This window comes from Galeopterus variegatus, unplaced genomic scaffold, assembly GCF_000696425.1.
Source record: "Galeopterus variegatus unplaced genomic scaffold, G_variegatus-3.0.2 Scaffold20, whole genome shotgun sequence".
Taxonomy (NCBI): Eukaryota; Metazoa; Chordata; class Mammalia; order Dermoptera; family Cynocephalidae; genus Galeopterus; species Galeopterus variegatus.
Window position 1 is genome coordinate 716,994 of NW_007726131.1, and position 15,377 is coordinate 732,370.

At 43.7% G+C, this 15,377-nt stretch overlaps 1 protein-coding gene across 2 annotated transcripts in view; it reads left to right on the plus strand.

The window, feature by feature from the left end:
• The first annotated feature begins 133 nt into the window (after positions 1-133).
• ATXN7L1 (ataxin 7-like 1) overlaps positions 134-15,377 on the plus strand; it is a 219,869-nt gene continuing 204,625 nt past the window's right edge. The window contains exons 1-2 of one of the 2 annotated variants that reach the window (XM_008567926.1): positions 134-335; positions 852-920. In XM_008567926.1, coding sequence (XP_008566148.1) covers positions 155-335; positions 852-920 — 250 coding nt within the window. In that variant the 5' untranslated portion in view covers positions 134-154. The remainder of the gene's footprint in view (positions 336-851; positions 921-15,377) is intronic. The other variant, XM_008567918.1, reaches the window with a different exon arrangement.

A 15,377-nucleotide genomic window follows, 5' to 3' on the forward strand; every position in this document is an offset into this window, starting at 1 on the left:
GGCCGCCGCGCGCCAGCCCCGCCGAGCCCAGCCGGCTGCGGGCGCCCGAGCGCCGGCCCCGCCTCCTCTCTCCCCTCCTCCTGCGCCTCCCTCCTCCCATCCCTCCCTCCCTCCCTCCCCCTTTCAGAACACTCAATGTCGGAACGTTCCGAAGATGACGTCGGAGCGTTCTCGAATCCCGTGTCTCTCGGCTGCTGCTGCCGAAGGAACAGGGAAAAAGCAACAAGAAGGAAGAGCAATGGCGACACTGGATCGCAAAGTGCCCAGTCCGGAGGCGTTTCTGGGCAAACCCTGGTCCTCCTGGATCGACGCCGCCAAATTACACTGCTCCGACAGTAAGAACCCCACCGCCTCCTCCTCCTCCTTTTATTATCCTGTAACCTTTCCATTCACCTAGAGCCACTGGGAAAAAGTGTGTGTGTGTGAGAGAGAGTGGCCCCCGGTGTCCTCCATGCTTCTCCCTCTCTCTCTAAATAAATACACACAGAGACAGATCATCAATGCACACAGAGAGGCCCGGCTGCCAGGGCTGTCTGTCTGTCTGTCTGTGCCCGGCTCCCCGTGGCAGCCCGCGGGGTGGGCTTTCGCAGCCCCACGGTGTTATCTGTTTAAAAGGCTACTCTGTTGCTGCTTGCATAGTTTTTTTTGGTACCTATCTGGGCCAGGTAGATGGAAACCCGGACTTGGGAGAAAATGTTGCATTGTCAATTTTTGGAAGATTTTCATATACAGTATTTATATTGATCTGTTTGCAAAAAAACACTCTCCCTCCCCCCTTGACTTTGGTTTTTCCCCCCTTTTTTTCTCTTTTTTTCCTTATTTTCTTTTTCCCTTTTCTTTTTCATCTGCAGATGTAGATTTAGAAGAGGCTGGAAAAGAGGGTGGAAAAAGCAGGGAGGTTATGAGGCTTAATAAAGAAGGTAAGTGGAGCTACTGGCATTTTAGTGTTAGCATGTGTGGCAGAATCTTCACAGGATTTCGAATATAATGTGAATTGTTCTGCTGGGTACAGAGTGACTAAGGCTTGTCAAAAATTGAGCACGCCCAGGTGACTACTGCTTCATGTTAACTTCTTTCAAAGTATAAATACAACTGGGGGTGAGGGGGGGGGGAGATGGTTGAAGGCAGAAGTTTACTGCACTTTAGTTGGAGTCCACGTTTGAACCTCCTCATGCTTATCTGCCATTCTCCTTTGGAGCATCATTGTCAAAAGGTGGGGGGTCAAAATTTCTAACTGAGGAATGGGGCTCCCTTCACAAGCGTCCCAGCCTTCCTTGTGGGTAAATGCACAATAGTTTGATGAACCCCACATGGTCAGTTATTCCAGCAGTGACTTCTCAACTCTCCGATGAAATCCATTGTACATGGCAAACCTTTGCAGCGAGTTACATTTGGCCCACTTCGCGTTTGGTCCCAGATTGTTGTGTGGCAAGCAGGGTTAGGGGCATCTGTATGTGCAGCTGCCCACCCCCGCACCCCAGCCAGTTGCTCTTCTCTGTTTTCCCAGCATGGAAATACGGTACCTGAAATGGGACACAGTTACTAGATAGTTCATCCCAGATCAAGACATGTGAGTGAAGCCATAACCTGATGGAACTGAGCATCCAACACTCATGGTCATCATAAATAACTCATATCCTGTTCATCCTGTTCACGTTTGCAAGCCTGCCATATGTAACTCTGGCCTATGGGCTTCAGATGGAATAACTTCAGAGGCCACTTTCTGCTGCACAAATGGTTGGGTTCATTTAGATTGTGATTCACTAACTGATGTCATGTAAATGTATTGGCTGAAATTGGAGGTGGGAGGAAGGTACAAGGAGGTAGAAAAGGTTGGTGGCAGGTGTTGAAAGAGTTCATACGTAACTGGACCGTAGGAGCATTGCTCATCCAAAATGAATGGAGAAAAGGCCATTAGACTCCAAAGAATGGTCCCCCTCATAAAAGAGAATGTCACCCTGGAAGGCAGCTGAAACCCGTTTGGAAAGATGGAACTCATTTTGTGGATCAACACCTCAAAAGTCGGTTTTCTGTGCCCAATCGTTTCCTGACCATCCAATGAGAGGAAAATTTGTGCTTCAGAAAAAATAACATGGAGGTTAAAATGAATGCATATTCAAGGACAGTTCTCTAGCATAGTATTTCTGCTAATTAAGCACTTTGGAAACAAAACGTTATTCTAAAGATGTTTGCCTCTAAATGTCTTAGTGTGATCTTGACATATGTCCTCAGGATGCACGAGGGAATGGTGTAAAGTGGACTTCTGACAAGTGGCAGCTTATTTGTGCTAAATGTCCACGTGTGTTGGCATTAGAAAGTATCACCAGAGATTGCTTTTCTTCAGAGACAAACTACTGAGATCTTTAAAAGCTTATAGGACTCAGTTATCAGACCACCAGCAACGTTTCCATGAAAGATTATGAGGTTGTAAAAACCTGTAATTTAAAGTTAGAAAATATCATGGGATGGCACAGGATTGGCATCTCTCAGGTCTGGGTAATGGATTATAACTATAACACACAAAACTCATATTGCCCCACCAACCTTGGATTTTATTTCAAAAGACTCTTTTTCTCAGATTGCCTCATGAGAAATGAATTCTTTTAAGGAAAAATGAAAAGCTCTCCTTTCCTCAGAAGTCATAAGTAGTACATCCTGCTTATTACGTCCTTTGTCCTGTAAAGGTACAAAGATTTAGCTCCTTATTATATGCATTTGCATTAAGGACACCCACTGTTCGGTGTAACATACAATTGCCGACTTCACCAAAATAGCCATGTATGGTCTGAAATCTCTTTGTTCATGGGCCTGGTGGAGCAGATCTGGGTGAGCAATTCCTGATGGTCTTTATGGTACATGCACACTGTTTTCTTTATAGATAAAATATACATATACTAAATACTTGTTCTCCCACGTTGAGGGATTTAAGAGTTGAGCTGAGACTCTGTCAGGGTGTTTGGTTGCCCAGATCTCCAGAAACACTGGTTGCATTAGTCTTACCATGGTCCTCCTTGTTGGAGTTAATATGTGGGAGGTCTTGGGGTAGATACATGTATGTGTGTGACTATGTATATCTATGTGTATTAACATACATAGATTGACTGTAATGCTGTTAGCAATAAGCAGGTCTTGAGAAGAAATTTGAGCTTCCATGGCATTCAGAAAATTTGAGCTTTCATTTTAATAAAATAAAGTTTAGGAATTCCAATTGAAAACTGAAGGGATATGATTCAGATTTTCATATAATAATTTTTTGTGATAAAATATACATACCATAAAGTTTACAATTTTATCCATTTTTGAGTACAATTTAGTGGTATTAAGGACATTCACAGTGTTGTACAACTATCAACCCTATTTCCCAACTTTTTTATCATACGAACCAGAAACTCTGTACCCATTATACAATCGCTCCCCACTCCTCTCTCTCCTCAGCCCTGGTAACCACTATTCTACTTTCTGTCTCTATGAAGTTGCCTATTCTAGATACCTTATATGAGTGGGATCATACAATATTTCTCCTTTTGTTTCTGGCATATTTTGCTTAGCATAATGTTTTCATGGTTCATCCATGTTGTAGCGTGTATCACTACTTCATTCCTTTTTAAGACTGAATAATATTCCATTGTGTGTGTGTGTGTGTGTGTATAAAAACATTTTGTTTATCCATTCATCTGTTGATGAACAATTGGGTTATTTCCGCTCTTTGGCTCTTGTGAATAATGCTGCTGTGAACATTGGTATGATATGATTTTTTTATATAGACTAAGCTCATAAGTTTCCTTAACTATAAAACAGAAATAACAGCATTGTTGTGAGCATTAAGCAAGATAATATAAAAGGATTTTGCACATAGTAAGTGCTTAATGAATGTTTGCTTTTTTTAGTGTTATTATGATTATCACCAGCATTTATTAATGAAGCTAGATCTAGAAAATTTTATCATTCTAATTAACCAGGATTTCTAACTAATCTGTGATATAAGGAAAAGATACATAAAGGTACTTCAAAAGATTCATGGAAAGATTCGTATTATCTTCCAATTCTATTTTTCTATGAACTCTTTGAAAGTAACCTTGTATTGTATCAGAAACTTCATTTTTAGAGTAAACCATTTTATCATAATTTTATGAAACTGATTTTTTTTTAAAAACACGATTTTTATGGTTATCAATGTTTTTAATGGAGTGCAGTTAATAAATGGCCATCGATAAGTTTTATCAAGATCTAGAGAAAAATACTTAGGCAGTTTATGGTCCGTGGCCAAGAAGAGTTACACTACAGGGTTCTTTCTGGGGACTGGGAGGTCTAAAAAATAATTTTAGAACATGATCAAGAAGGTTTATTTTATCACTGAGAAAAGAAAGTCAATAGATTCTTGTTTGGGTCTGTTGGAAGGCCACTTTGGGTACTTGTCCATGTTTTAATTTTCCCACGTGTTCTGATTGGATGTAGGTAAATTTTGTGGAATGCTTCCAGTTTGAAAACTGCTGGGGCCAGTAAGATCTTGCTGTGACCATAGAGTTTGCTGTTCTGAGATGCTGGTGGAATTGGACTGAAGCAAGCAACGTGGGCTTGTTCCGCTCAGGTTTAGGAGTCTTATACTTATGGCTGGAGCAAACTGGAAGCAAATTGGAGGAAAAGATGGCAACTTTACCTTCTAAAAATGAAATGCTTTTAGAATCCAAGCCAGGGGAGCCAACAACAGGCCATGGAGATTTATGGGAAACTGCAGATGGCTTTCCTTTATCATTATACAGAGAACTCTGTTATCTATGTGGATAGGAGATGTGAAGACACAAAGTCCACAGATTACACCGATAAGCCTCATTTTTGCCATTAACTTCAACTTTGTTCTCCTTTGAGCCTCCCTCCCTCCCCTTTAGCTAACAAGCAGCAACGTTTGTTCACTCTGGTGTTTCATTATCATCTCTCTTCCCTTGCCCAGTATTTGGGGTAGAAGGAAAGGAGAGATGGATCGGCTTACATGTGGTGGGGAAGAGAGGGGAAAAGGTGGAGAAATGAGGGCTTGGAGAATGAATAAGCTTTACAGTTGCATCCAACTGATGGCACAAGAGGTGTGCCATGCGCAAGACAGCAGAGCTGAGAAAGGATATTGTGGTCATCTCGCTTGGAAAATACAAAGCTTCTGAAATGAGGGTCTCTATACACCTATTCACATGTGCCTGGGCTCCCATGTGAAGAAAATGTGGCTCTGGTTCCTTCCAAACAGGAAGTTAGGATGGGCCACTTTGAAACACTGTATATGATGTTGCCTTCTACACAAGTTACTGTGCCAGGATCTCATCACATGTCATTCTAGGAGAATTTTATTACTAGAAGATGTAAACTGTTAACACACACACATTTATTTAAAAGCTACTTATTTTTTAAAATAATGTTTACGTTACAAAATTCAAAATGTTATATACAGTGGAAAGTAAGTCTCCTCTTACCCTTGTGCTCAGTTGCTTGTATAACCTTCCAGAGATATTCTGTGTGCATTCAAGTAGACACATAATAATTTTGTCTTCTTCTCGTTCCCACATGAATGATAGAAAGCTATAAGTATTGTGTAGTATCTTAAAAAGCTGTCCCTATCCCTTCGTAAGGAGCCACCACGTGGTCTTTTCTGAATAGTATGATGATAATTTAAGTCCCTGCTTTCTGGGCCTCCTTCATGCATTTGACATGGAGTGAGCTCTGCCAGCACTGGGTTAGACACTGTGGATACAGCAGAGAAGCACAGCCTCTGCCCTCAGGGTGCATCCATCCTAGCAGCAAAGACAGACATTAGAAAAATCACACTGGCTGTGGTGAGTGCTCTGGAAGGGAAGTTGGGGTGCTGTTGGAGGGCATACAGGGACACCCAATTTAGCTTAGGGGCTCAGTGAAGGCCTCCCTGAGGAAATTTTATGTAAGCTAACACATGGAAGGTGAATGGAAGTTTATCCGTGTGTGGAGCTGGACAGGGTGGAGTTACAGGAAACAACACATGTTAAGGCCCAATGTGCGAGAGAATATAGAATGTTCTAGAAACTAAAAAGTCTCGTTGCTAGAGTGAAGAAAGCAAAGCAGAGAGTAGTATAAGTTTTCGCCCTAGTGCCACTACTGACATTTTGAGATGGATACTTCTTTGTAGTGGGAGCTACCTGTGCGTTGTGGGATGTTTAGCAGTATCCTTGGCCCCTACCCACTAGATAATAGTGGTGCCTCCCTCCCTCCCTCCAAGTTTGGACAACCTAATATGTCTCCAGACATTGCCAAATGTCCCCTAAGGGGCAAAAATAACCTTGGTAGATAATCACTGGTATAAGGTGAGGCTAGAGAGGTAAGAACACAAGAAAAGTAGACTAAGATACTCCTCTAATACCTGTCCGTGTCTTAGGGCTACAGCCATGTAAGTCATCCTCGTCAAATGCTCAGCAGACCTGTATGGACTACGACCATTCCCTGGCTCTGGGCAGCATTCGAGAGGATCCAGTAGTGAGAAGATCAGTCCCTCAAGGAGCTCTCCTCCGAAGGTTTCCAGATGACTCCTCCAGGCCTTTGATTCCATTCTGTAGTCAGTGGTGACCAAAGTGAAATGCACGTTCTATTTCTGGGTGGTCCAACTCTCTGTTGCTATGGGTAGAGGAGACCCCAAACCATCGATTCCAATAATGACAGCATTTATTACATGGTGGCCCCTGATGTCAAAAGCACCGTGATGAAGCTTTGAGGATTTCAGTTTATATTTAAAGTAAAGCTGGAAAAACCAGTGGCGTTCTCTGCAGGTTGATTACCCATGGGATAGGTCTGACATGAGGATGCACATGACAGAGAGCAAAGTATTGGTGTCAAGATTTCCGTGTTAGAGGCTGGAAAATGGAAGGGCAGGGAGGGTCTGATTCTTGAGGGCTCTGGTCTGGGTGCCATGTACTGTACAGGAGGACTCTGAGGCCATGTGGACTCCATCAGTCAGTGGTTCACAGATGCCTGCTGTCTGCTGCAGAATTGATTTAGAAAAGTTAGGCAGATTCATGTCTGCATGGTTTTCTGTGTAGGTTGTGTTTATATCCTCTGGGCTAACCTTTCATTTATGACATTTTGTTTCATTTGTAATATCCTTTGGAAGTAGACATAAAATGGTAGTAGCCGACACAGTGAGACCCTGTCCTTGTGGAATCCCTTCTATCCAAGGACCCCACACTCTGAGGTGGCCCAGTGTTCACAGCTGGAAACAATGACCATTCAGTGACTGCAATAACCAAATGAAGCCATATGGAGAGGGAGAGTGTTGGCTGATGGGTTGGGCTTTTTTTGAATATTGTAGAAACTGAATGGCAGGGACTAACTTCAGTGTGTCTCTATCCTAACACTCTTGTTACAATGTTTTGTGATGCTGGGCTCCCAGCTAATGCAATTTCACTGGCTTTACTCTTACTGTCTCCTGTGGCTGGCCTCAGACTGCCAGATGGACCTGGATTTGGACCCTGAGGCACTTGTACTAATGATGAGAGCTCAGGAAACCCTTTCTCGCAAGTGGGCTGAGGCTAAGGCATAGGATCCTTAACATTCATGGGCTAGCCTTGGCTCACCCAGTTGCCTATAAGTAAAGCTGGAATTCTGCTGTGGGAAAAGTGTTTTTATGGAGATGCTTTATCCTTATACCTGTGGTTTTATAACACAATTCTGCTTGCCAATTTTAAGGGATTGGATGCTTCAAGAAAAAAGGAAACCGAATAAATTCTCCCTAGGGCAGAACAAAGTGGCACCAGGTCACCTTAGTGGGAAGATAAAAGTGAGTTGGTGACGGGCTCTTTGAACATAAAAGCAGTTATCAGCTTCTGTGAAGCTAATTGTAATCTGTGAAAATTAACAGTGCAAGGACACCCTCGGTTGGGGCCATGGGGGACAGTAGGGGTTATGTGACCTTGCCCCAATACACTAATAGGTCATGGAGTCGTGGAGTGGGGGTGGGGAGACAGGATATCTGATGACATTAACCACAGGTGAGTCCAGCCTTCTGTGGATGTGGGAGATGGTTGAGACATATTCCCAGTTTGGTCACATCAGACCAAGGTAGTGTCCAGCTCTTTTTAAAAGTGCATTGGCCACAAAAGGATAAATACTGTATGACTGCATTTATATGAGGTTCCTAGAGTAGTCAGATACATAGAGACAGAGAGTAGAATGGTGGTACCAGGAGATGAGTGGGGGGAAATGGAGAGTTAGTGTTTAGGAGGTAAGGAGTTTCAGTTGGGAAGATGCAAAAGTTCTGGAGTTGGATTGCAGTCATGGTTGCACAACATTGTGAATGTACTTAATGTCATAGAACTGTACACTTAAAATGGTTAAGGTGGTAAGTTTTATGTTATGTGCATTTCACCACACAAAAAAAGTTCAGTGGCATTGCAGACTTGGCAGTTCATGGAGTATTATTTAAATCTCGACTCAACTACTTACTAGCTGTGTGTTAAATTAAGCCTCAATTTTCTCATTTTCAGAATAGGAATAATAGTACCTCTCAGAGTTGTTGTGAAAATAAATGAGATCCTGTCTGGCATACAGTAGGTATTCAATAATGTAAGCTTTTGTTGTGATGATTGTTATTTTTGCCAGCACTCGGGTCCTCTTCTTTGCCTTAGCAGAGCTGCCACTCCCAGGAAACAGACTGTGTCCTTACCACTCCAGGAGTGTGCCGGAACTCGCTAGGCATCTTTCATCAATGTTCATGTTCCTGGTTCTTTAAAGATGTCAGGAATAAAAACAAAAGGAGTTGGACCTGTGTCCTTATACTATTAGTTTTCAGGCGTGAATCTGTTGCAGTGTTTTACAAAATGTGGTCATTCTGGGGACTCTGCTGTGATGTTCCCAAGGTACTTAGCACCCCAGACCCCAGACTGCAGTCATACTGAAATAGATCGACCAGGAGTGAAGCGCAGGCACCAGGAGTGTGCATCTTAAACAGGCTCCTCATATGGCCCTGATGTTTACTGAACTTTGAGAACTACTGTCCGTTGATTGAGAGAAGTGGCTCTCAACCCTGCCCACCTTGAGAATCCCTTGGGAAGCTTTTTAAAAGCAAATATGCCAGGACTACTCCCAGATATTCTGATTCCATGGATCCAGGTTAGGGGGCTCTGGGGAGCTGCTTATGTGTTCTTTCAATTAACAATCCTAGCTGTCATTTATTGGGCATTGACTAGGGGGCCAGGCACAGGGCTAAATGTGCATTTTCTCACTTAATCCTCGTGACCACCCTGTGAGGCAAATCCTGTTATCAACCCTATTTTAGAGATTAGGAAGCTGAGGATCAGAGAAGTTAAGTGATTTCCACAAGGTGATACTGCCAGGAAGTAGTAGAGCTGGTATTTGAACCCAGAGGCAGGCTGATTCCAGAGGCTTACTCTAAGCACTGTGTCACAACGCCTGTCACCCCGGGAGCAGGCTTAGGACTAAGGTGAGGCAGGTGGGTACCCAGTTCACACGTTTAAGGAGGTGCTCATGTGGGCTCCCACAAGTGCAGAGTGAGCACCTCCTTAAATGTTGCACCTGTGCACCTGTCTCGTCCCACCCGGCCCTGCCTTGCCTGGGAGAGCACGTTCTTTAAGCAAAACGGTGACGATGGACTAGCGTTCCTCCTCCCTGTGCCCCCTGCCCCGGGTGTATAAACCAGCAGCCCGCTGATAGGGCCCTGGGTCTCCCCAAACACAAAACCCTTTCTCATCCCAAGGCCCCAGCTTTGGGGCCTCTGTGGTCAGAGTCCTGGCCTCAGGGAAATCGCAGGAGCTGATGCATACTGTTCCTTTTTGGGAGAAGGTGTTAGCAAAGATGGTTGCCAAGCAACTCCAGGGGCATCTATCTAGAGTGATGATTTCTCTTCTCTTTTTCCCCCTTTGAACATCTTCTAGGCTGCTGTTCAGTTTCCCTCTCAGCACTGGGATTGTTAGTATTTTCGTGAAGGGTGCGCTCCTTTGTATGATGGAGCAGAGATAGCTTTTCAATACCCGCTGCATTGAGGTGTCCTTTTGATGGTGATACACCTGCTAAGTGGGTAAGTGGGTGTGAAAGTCCTTTGCCTTCTTCAGCCACAGCGATGCTCTAGCTGTCACTGGCTCTGAGGGTCAGTGACAAGGAGGATGTTCTGGACTACCCTGGTCTCTGAGACCACTGAGAAAGGCACAGAAATGCATCTCCCAAGTGAAGACAGGACTATGTGGCAATTGCTGTGACTTTGCATTTCACCTGCTCTTCATTAACCAGGGCACTTAAGCATTTTATATGGGATGGACTTGCTGCTCCCAGAGGAGCTGGTGTTCTCTCTCTCTCTCTCTCTCTCTCCCTGTGGACTCAGAGACCAGGGCAGCCCTTGACATGTGTTTCTTCATCAGTGATGTCCCTTCTTCTGCTCACTTGCCTCCTCTGTGTGGTGTTTCAGGTGACCTTTGATGTCCCCAGACCCCTTGGCCTGCTGGCTGGTGATTTAACTCCTCTGATAAGGGCAGAGAGTTGTGGACTCGAGCACCTTTCTCTCATGACAGGACAAAATCCTTCCCAAGACTGGCAGGAGGAAAGTGAAACACTGAGAGGGTGGAACTGGTCGCATTTGGATAAGGTCAACTCCTTTTGGCCTGCCTGTGATGACAGCCCTGTACCATGTCCCCAGACTCCAGCTTCTGCTCCTTTGAACTGCCCCCTGACCATTGTGCCCTTCATTGTCATCTTTTGCAGAAGCAGGGCAAAACTCAAAGAGAACTGGAATGAAGATGAGTCCTGCCATTTTCAGTGGTTGAGACCCAAGATTTAATGACAGAAGGCAAACCTGATATATAATAATCAAGGTTTAAACAGATTAGGGAACTACTTGCTTTCCAAATGGAGTTACTGGTGATTTCTTTCAATAGTAGACAGCCCTAGAGCTTTTTGAAAACCATATTCCTTTACAAAAGTTTTGGTGGTGCTCACTTTTACACCTGTTCTTCCAGCGCCCTCCAGAGCCCCAGGTTTGCTCTGCCCTCCGAGTTTGCCCTGCGTCTGCAGACCCTGGCTCCTGCTCCCACCTCAGACGTTCCTCTGTGTGGTGATTCCGGTGTCTCTGCCACCCTCCTGACCCCTCCTCCACAGAGTACTCACCTCACCCCTTGGTGTGCTGCTTAGACAGCCCCTCAGGAGGTCTCTGTACCCCAGACTCCCCTGGGCCCAAGTGCAAGTGCGGAGCCTGTGTGTGTTTTCCCTCATTCCTCCCGCTCTCCCTCTCATCTTCAGAGCTGTTCCCTGCACCTCTCCATTTCTTTCCACACCCCAGTCCCCACCCCGAACTAGCCTGCCTCACAGCACACCTAGATTTTTATAATAGCTGTTTAATTGGTCCCCCGTCTCCATCTTTCCTGCACTGCCCTGCAAAATTAATCTCCCCAAAGTTCAGATTTATCAGGTGGTTCCTCGAGTGAAAACCTCCCCCCACTTCCTCATCAACCGCAGGTAACAGCATTCCAGGCCCTCTGCTCCTCCGTCCCTTCAGGTCCTGACAGGTGGCCTGCCCCTCACAGCGCTTTGGGTGAGCCGTGTTCCTTTCCCACCCTGGCCTCTGCCGCTGCCTCTAGTGCCCTCCCTCTGCTCACCCCAGCCCACACCCTCTCTGAGGAAGCCTCCCCAATTTGTTTTTCAGGTAAATATCTTGATATGCTTGTATTTTCTTTTCTTTTTTTTTTTTTCCTGTTTTTTGTTTTGTTTTGTTTTTGCTATAATTGGTAAAATAAAAATAACAAAATTGACCAACTTAACTAATTTTAAACAGTTCAGTAGTGCTAAGTACATTCACACTGTTGTGCATCCATCTCCAGAACTCTTTTCATCTTCCAAAATTGAAACTCTGTACCCATTAAACAGTAATTCCCCATTTAAATTTTCATTTTAAAAATCAGTCTGGAGATGACCTATGAGTTTCTTTGACTTATCACCTGTTACTTTAAGGTTGTTGATATTCTTTTTTTTTTTTTTTTTTTGTGACCGGTAAGGGGATCGCAACCCTTGGTTTAGTGTCGCCCGCACCGCGCTCAGCCAGTGAGTGCACCAGCCATCTCTATATAGGATCCGAACCCGCTGGCGGGAGCGCCGCTGAGCTCCCAGCGCGGCAGTCTCCCGAGTGAGCCACGGGGTGGGCCCAAGGTTGTTGATATTCTAAGGCCTGGCAGGACTCTGAAGTTTCTGTTCAGGTGGATATTTGGAGCCACAAGGCAAAAGGGCCCAGCTCACCTTAGAGTGTTAGCACCAGCATCCTCCCTGGGCTCCTAGGTCAGCAAGAAAATTCTGCCGAAAAGTGCTACCATCGGGGCCCAGAGTCTCAGACACCTTTCAGCAACCTGAAGTTTGTTATTTAACGTTTGGTGGTAACCCCTACCCTGCACTCTTGTTTCTTTTTTGACCTTCCAGCTCAATGTTTTTGTTTTTGGTTTTTTTTGTCTTTTTCGTGACCGGTAAGGGGATCACAACCCTTGGTGTGGTGTCGTCCGCACCGCGCTCAGCCAGTGAGCGCACCGGCCACTCCTATATAGGATCTGAACCCGAGGCGGGAAAAGTTGAAATATCGTACTAAGTGGTCCCCTGCACCACTTAGAATTAAACACTAGTTCACATTTTGTCTTATTTGTTTTCTTGTATATATTTGTATATAAAGACATATCTATATATTTCTGATAAATGTATATATTTCTGTAGCATTTGAAAATAAGTCATTGACATCATGACACTTTACCTCTAAATATTTATCATTTGCCGTATCTTGATTGTGTTACCTTGAGCTATTCACATAAGTTCTCAGAGCCTCATCTTTACACAGATCTGTGTGTGTGTTTTTGCTGAACCATTTGATAAGTCAGAGACAGCAGGACACTCCACCCCTAAATACTTTAGTGGGCATCTCTTAAAATTAAAGGCATTCTCCTACTTAATCATAATACCAGAATCATACTTAGAACACTAACGGTAATTCCTTAATGGCATGAAAAATCCAGTTCACATTCACATTTCCCCTATTGTCCTCCCAAAAAAGTTTATAACTGCTTTTTTTAAAACTAGGATTCTGTCAAGGTCATTCATTGTATTTGGTTGTTTTATCTCTTTAGTCACTTTTAATCTAGAGCAATGCCCCTCCCCCCCAGGGCATATGTATATGTGTATATACGTGTATGTATGTATTTCTATGTATACCTATACAACATTGCATTTAGAATGCTTCGTATTCTGGTCTGTCTGATCACTTCCTTGTGGTGTCATTTTACCTGTTTTTCTCCTATACTGGAAGTTAGAGCTAAAGTCTCAATTAGATTCAGGTTCAACATTTCGGCAAGACTACTTCCCAGATGATTCTGAAGTGCTTCATTAAGCATCTCATCAGAGAGCACATGATGTCAGGGTGCCCCATTATTAGGTATTGATCGGTTGGTAAGGTAGTGACCACCTCTTTACGTTGCAAAGCTGTGTTTTCCTTCTGTTGTTAGCATGTCGTTCTGTGGGTGATGCTTTGGCACCGAGTGAGTCTCCTGTCCCCCAACGGGAAATTTCATGGAATCCTCTTGACATCCATGGATGCATGCACATTTTCTGAGTCAGTTATTTCTTTGGGGGGTTGTGGGATGGTCATTTCAAATGCTGTTATCCTGACCTACATTTACTGGCTGAAATTCTTCTGTAAGGAAGACCTCTTTCTCATCAATAGGGGGTGAACTATTAAATCCCTCCCCAAAAGACGAAGTTTATTTTGTTAATTACCAGTTTTCAGAGTAGGGAGTTGAACACCCATGACTCTCAAGCTAAAGAGGGGTGATCAAGGACTGGTGCGATAGCATTTCTAGAAGATGCATGTGTGGTGTGAAAACCCATTATCAATGGGAGATCTTAGAGAGAGAGAGTGAGCTTTGTAGTGCAAACCTCAGGAAGCAAAGCATGATCCAATCTTGGTTGGTAGACCTGAGTTTAAAACATTGACAAGCATCATCCCACACACTCAAGTGACCCCTATTTCAATATGGGGAAGGAAGAAAATAATTACATTTAAAATAATTCTTCTCCAACCTTCTGGGAGCCCAACTTAACTTAGCTGAAGTTAAGTTGCAGATCATGATGAGTGATGCTCTGCAGGCCATGAAACCAGGCGGTGCTTCCTGCGTACTGACTCAGTAGAAAATAACCAAACCGGGATGCAGAAGGCACTGGGCTGAGCTGTGTGTGGGATGTGAGGATGGAACAGTCTGGCCCCTGCCCTCCAGGAACTCACCTCACAGCAGCATTCTGGGAACTATGATACTGCATGGAGAAAGAAATGTGGCTCGAATGCCCTGGGACCCAGTGAAGGAAGCGATTTCAGCCTTTGGTGAGCAACACCTTTGACCTGGGTCAGACACCTGGATTGGAGACCTTTGACCCAAGAGCAGGGGCTGTTTGGTTTGTGGTTCTAGCTGGAGCCCAGGGAAGGAAGGGTGTGTAATAGGAACTAAGTTAATGTTTGGAGAAAGTGAATGAATGAATGCTCCGTGCAGATGCAGTAGGGATGGCTGGGATTCACTCAGGGCACCCACAGAGAGGGAAGACCATACGCAAAGGCCTTGAGGGCTATGAGTTCCCAGGAAGTAGCATTTGGAAGATGGAGTTGTGGTGAAACTCCATTGAATACTAAAGAAAAACAGTTCATGATGTAGTCCAGTTGTAGACCCACTTGGTGCTCAACTCAATGCAGTCTTTTATGAAGTAGAGTTTTCAGGAAACAGGCTCCTTTTTTGTTTGATAATATTAGTGTGTGCTTTGTTTTCTGTTCAGGGTGCTGGAGGGAGTTATTCTCTCTCTTTCTCTCTCACACACACTTTTTAGATCTTGTGTTCCAATTAATTTGTAAGTTCTTTTCTATTATAATCAATGTTGTGCTCATAAATGTTTAACAACCTGTTCTCTAAAAAAATGTGCACATATACATACATGTTCATTATAAATTTTACTGATAAAAGGCTGTTTAGCACACTACTTACAAATAATAAACTATTGAATACTCTTTGTTGTAAATTTTATGTAGTCAACCAATTCTCACCAAATGCTTTTGTTGATTTTTGCCAAATTCTTATATCCTGTGGCCAACCCCAGATTTTAACTGACAAGCAAGAGTGGATCCCACGTAAGTGTTAGTTGATATTTTCATTTTAAGTCAGTAAGATGAAAGTGGAAGAACAAAGATGTGTGTTAGAACCCCACTCTCTTCAGTGACGTGACTTTCTTGCTGAACTGTATAATAGTTTTCAAGCACTAAAAGAATATGTCCTCATTTTATTTTTTACCTATTCACAGTACAGCTATAGACATGATATACTTTTTTTTTTTTTTTTTTTTTTTTTTTTTTTTTTTTT